The 5,023-nt window shown below is 45.5% G+C and overlaps 1 protein-coding gene across 4 annotated transcripts in view; it reads right to left on the bottom strand.

Annotated features, from left to right (window-relative positions):
• Positions 1 to 478: 478 nt before the first annotated feature.
• LOC142658663 (death domain-containing protein CRADD-like) overlaps positions 479 to 5,023 on the bottom strand; it is a 70,853-nt gene continuing 66,308 nt past the window's right edge. For 3 of the 4 annotated variants that reach the window (XM_075834259.1, XM_075834258.1, XM_075834260.1), the window contains one exon: positions 479 to 1,205. In XM_075834259.1, the coding sequence (XP_075690374.1) occupies positions 600 to 1,193 (594 nt within the window). In that variant the 5' untranslated portion in view covers positions 1,194 to 1,205 and the 3' untranslated portion in view covers positions 479 to 599. Of the gene's footprint in view, positions 1,206 to 4,921; positions 5,004 to 5,023 lie in introns of those variants that run through there. The other variant, XM_075834257.1, reaches the window with a different exon arrangement.

Below are 5,023 nucleotides of genomic sequence, written 5' to 3'. Positions count from 1 at the left end.
AAGTGTAATCTCGTTGTAACCTGTCATCTACAGCGTAATCTCGCGAGATCACACTTCCTCTGCTGTAACTACCACAGACAGAGTAACGAAGTGCAGAGATTGTGAATAGACATCCCGTGGAATGTCTATTCACTGTCTAAACACTTCAGTATTGTTAATGTGTTAGCATAAGACAGCACATAGTGATCTAACAGGATCCCTATGCGCTGCCTAAATGAATGGAGAGGAGTGCATGACGCGGATTGGTCAGCGTCATACACTCCTCTGTACAACGCCCACGTGGTCTAAAGTAAAAACACGCCCACTTGGGCATTAAGCAACTCATTAGCATAAATCTAAAATCGCTAATAAAGTGGTGAAAACAGATTGGTTTTTTTTAAATAAAAAGCACTGCTGTCACCTACATTATAGCGCCGATCTCCTTATGTAGGAGATAGGGCACTTATAATGTGGTGACAGAGCCTCTTTAAGAAAAAAAAATAATAATAAAAAAGCAAAATGTTCATTTTATGAGATCAACAAGTTTTTAGGGTTACTTCCTAACCAGCTCCTTAAACTTTCCTGCCCAATTATACTGGTACTGTAAATATTGACTGATGTCAGGGTAATTGCAGAATGGTTTTCACTGTTGAAGGGTGCACGTCCGCAGCTTGTAAAGCTTCCCAGAGACACTGCATTGTCGCTTTACGCCCCATGTGCTGTTTCCATTTTACCAATCCTTGCAATGCTTGAGAGTGCAAACAGTAGGGATGTTGCATTTTACATTTGTAGAGCTCCCCATGATCCAATCCTAAATAACACAGTACTTTTTCCCATTCAGCACCTATCTGATTGGCCAGAAGGTTCAGCTGTTTATCACTTGGGTAGACATCTTTGATGTTATTAGGCAGGTCTACTGTTTTTTCCACTGGATTCTCTTTACATATTTGATCTAATTTAATACGGATCCATGGAAATTCAGATAAGGACTCCAAGAAAACTTCAAACGCCTTTGGTCCACGTGTGGGAAGAATATCCAGGAGCTTCATGGCTCGTCTCTGACTAGTGGCCTGCGAGGTGATGTCCTCAAGTTGATCACTTGTGATGATTCGTTCCTGAAACAAGTACTGAGGCACAAGGCCGTCAGCTAGCCCCTGCGAGCAGAGCTCAAGCCGCAACCTCCTGAGAATGTCCTGGTGTTGAGGATCCATCATATAGTTCAAGTCCTAAAGAGTTACAAGCAGATCAGTCGTTTATAATTGTGCTCATGCTCAGGTTAAAGGTTCATAAAATGCACTATTTGGCTTAGATGAGGAATAGATGAGAACAGACTTAAAAGGACTACGAACACCCATAGCTAAAACCACATGTAAAACAGATCACGCGGCTGTATTATAAACGCCACAATACGGCCAGGAAAACAATCGTCCACACAGAGCATTTCTGCAAAACCATTAATGAATGTCTTAGGACAGTCATCGATAGCATATTGCCAGGATATCTCATCAATGTCCAATTGGTGTGAGCTCTCCGGTGAAAGTTGAATGAAGACAAGTGGCACAACTTCTTTCTAGGGCTGCTGCCACTTCATTCTACCCATCGGCAGGAGTCACAGAAATTAAGCCCACCGTCCATCAATAGTAATCAATAAACAGCTTAAAAGATGCTGATTTCGAATCTGTTACTTTTATCTTTCTACTCACTGGCATTCCCCCGCTTTAAGCCGGCAAACGGGCCATGTGATGCATGCTGATGAATAGAGAGGACTCCTAGGCTTGGTGATATAATGCAGAGGAGTCCTAGGACTCGTCATCTGCATGCAGCGCATGGCCCGTGTGCAGGTTTATAGAGACGTAACACAAACGAGTAGAAAGATAAAACGTACAGATTCGGATTCAGCGTCTTTAAAGCTATTAAATGATCATTGTAGCTTAGGGGTTTTTCGGAGGCGACAGAGTCCTTTCAGGATTAGTGTGTGAGGCACTGATCCTGAGAATTAATAGGTGCACTGCTTAAATACGCATAGAGGTCGCAATAATTCCTCTACAGGTTCAATTGGCGCCTGTAAAGGCTCCTAAATGCTTTGAAATCAGTCTCGTGTATTCTTACTGAATTCATTTTGAGTGGGAGGACGGCGCTGGCGGCACAGTATGGCAGGTAATGGGGGTACTTAAGAAGAGGTTCTCAGAACCTCTATGTACTATTATACGGTACTGCCAGAGCAGAACAGCCGGCCGGCACTTGATTGATGTCATTATGGCTCCGGCATTGTGAAGCCTCCTAAGAGCTGAAGTCCGTGCATTGACAGTGACGCCAGGGGCTTCCCAAGGGCCAGAGTCCCCGGCAAGAGTGCTTTAGATGCTCTAGCCGGGGACTCCAGCATTGTAAAGCTCCTGACAGCATTGTCCAGATATAGGTAGAGCTCTGCCAGGGGGTTCGGGTGACGTATCTAACTGTATGCCTATACAGTGGAATACGTTGCAGCCTTCCACTGGAGGTATATGTCAGGACGGAATGCAATATGCTGACGTAAAGGGGGGTCTTAGAACAAAATCTTAGAAACAAAGCTTTCAATTTGGTAGGCTTGATCTTATGGCTCAGCCTGGTTAATATGTTATTAAATGAAAAGGTTATATATATTGAAATTAATAAATATACGTCTGTCTCGTGTGTGCGGCCCACGTCTGTCTCGTGTACAGCTTTAGGCCGGATTCACACGAGCGTGTTCGTTTTGCCCGCGCAAAAATCGATGCCTTTTGCGCACGCAAAAGGCACTTAACAGCTGCGTGTGTCAGCCCCGTATGATGCGCGACTGCGTCATTTTCGAGCAGCCGCCATCATTATGACACTCCATTTGGACGTGGTGCTTTTCTGTTTTCATTCATCCTTTTCACCGCTGTTGCGCGAATCATGCTTGTCCCACGGAAGTGCTTCCGTGTGGCATGCGTAGTTTTCACGCACCCATTGACTTCAATGGGTGCGTGATGCGCGAAAAACGCCCAAAGAACGGACATGTCGTGACTTTTTCGCTGCGGACTCACGCTGAGTAAAAATCACGCACCTGTCTGCACGGCCCCATAGACTAATATAGGTCCGTGCGACGCGCGTGAAAATCACGCGCGTTGCACGGACGTATATCCCGTTTGTCTGAATAAGCCCTTACTACTACAGATTGACAACACTGAACTTGGTTTCTTATTCACCAGTTTCTTATTCTAGGGGAAAGTATTTTCATTTTTTGTGGTTCAGTAACTATGAAGAACTTATTTTTATTAATTACAATGATCAGGGTTCACTAAGGCCCTATTCAGATGACAGGAAAAGGCCTCGTTCACATACGCGTCTGGCTTCTGTTCATGGGTTCCGTTAGACCTTTCCATCAGGGAAACCCATGAACGGAAAGCCAAGTGGAAAGCATAGCTTCCGTTTGCATTACCATTGATTACCCTCTTTATATAGTGCCACAAACCCCCCTGTAGACAATGTCACACAGTCCCCCTGTAGATAGTGCCACACAGCGCCCCCTGTAGATTGTGCCACAGCACTCCCCTGTAGATAGTGTCACCCCCACTGTATATAGCGCCACTAAAGCTCCCTCTAGCAGCGGAATCCCCGGCCAGAGCTTTGCCAACTCTGTGGCCGGGGATTCCCTCCAGGAGGAGACCCTGACGCCACTGTCCATATATGGACAATGACGTCAGTGGTTACCGCTAGGAGCGGAATCTTCCGACCACAGCGTTGCCGACACTGTGGTAGGGGATTCCCCTCAGAGAGTAGCACCTGACATCACTGTCCATATATGGACAATGACATCAGGGGCTCCGCCTGGAGCGGAATCCCCAGTAATGCTATGACCGGGGATTCTGCTCCTAGCGGTAAACCCCTGACGTCACTGTCCATATATGGACAGTGGCGTCAGGGGCTCCTCCTAGAGGGAATCCCCGGCCACTAAATTCCACTCCTGCTCTCATCCACCTTCCCACCTGTGCCAGAACAGATCCCATAGAAAGCTATAGTATCTGTTCTAGCATCAGTTCCCCTCCGGCTTCTTTGCAACATGCCGGAGGGAAACAAACGGTCAACGGATATAAGTGAACGGCCCCTAACTGGTGTTTTCAAAGGGTTATATGATGTTGGACCACTGATCTTACACTGTTTACACACTGATAGGTATGACCCACATAAATTTCAGTGAAATCCAGGCTGGCGCAAAGTAGTTCTGGGCATAAAAGTGGCCAGATGGACAATGTTTACCTATTTGAATAAGTAACTAGTGTTTTTGAAGGGTTAAATTACTTTGGGCCACTAATCTAACCCTGCCAACACACAGATAGAGATGTCCCTCATCACTCAGTCAAGTCCAGGGTGGCCCAAAGTGATTCTGGGCATAAGAGCAAGCGTATTAGATAAGTGATCCAAAATTATTTAACCATTTAAATCCCAATATTGGCTGTCCACTTTAATACCCATTTCTGTGCCCATTATTCATTCTTTCCAGCTACTTTCAACTTTATTCTCCTTAGGGAACCCCAACCATTGTAATTTCCTAATTAAATAAGTCCATTACGGTTATTGAACCAACCAGAAAAAAAATTCTAAAATTCTATCCCCTTGAATAAGAAACCAACTTCAGCATCGTTACAGATTGTCAGTCGTTTGAACGTGACCAATTAATACAGTCGAGGAAAACAGCTAAAAATAATGCATTTAGGCAGACATCTATCTCATGGGTATGGCAGAATAGTATCACTGTGAGCCTGGCATGTGTGCAGCCCGCATTAGACTGGTACAGCTGGGCATTGTGCTTAGAGACTATTTGTATCACCACCCAGTGTACTGAGTACATGGTTCATCAGCCCCTGTAGCCATAAGATCATCTGACTGTATGTAGAATGCGCGCACAGCACGGACGTATAATAACGCTGCGGACACAATACCGTACCGGACATCCGCGCTACGAGCCTCCTTCTCCTATTCCCGGGAAGTTATCTGTGATTGGTCGCCGCTTACTTCCTCATTCTCAGGAAGCGGAACAGAGCGAGAT

Source organism: Rhinoderma darwinii, chromosome 8, assembly GCF_050947455.1.
Source record: "Rhinoderma darwinii isolate aRhiDar2 chromosome 8, aRhiDar2.hap1, whole genome shotgun sequence".
Classification (NCBI taxonomy): domain Eukaryota; kingdom Metazoa; phylum Chordata; class Amphibia; order Anura; family Rhinodermatidae; genus Rhinoderma; species Rhinoderma darwinii.
Note: the sequence above shows the minus strand (reverse complement) of the source record. Positions and strands in the feature narration are given on the sequence as shown.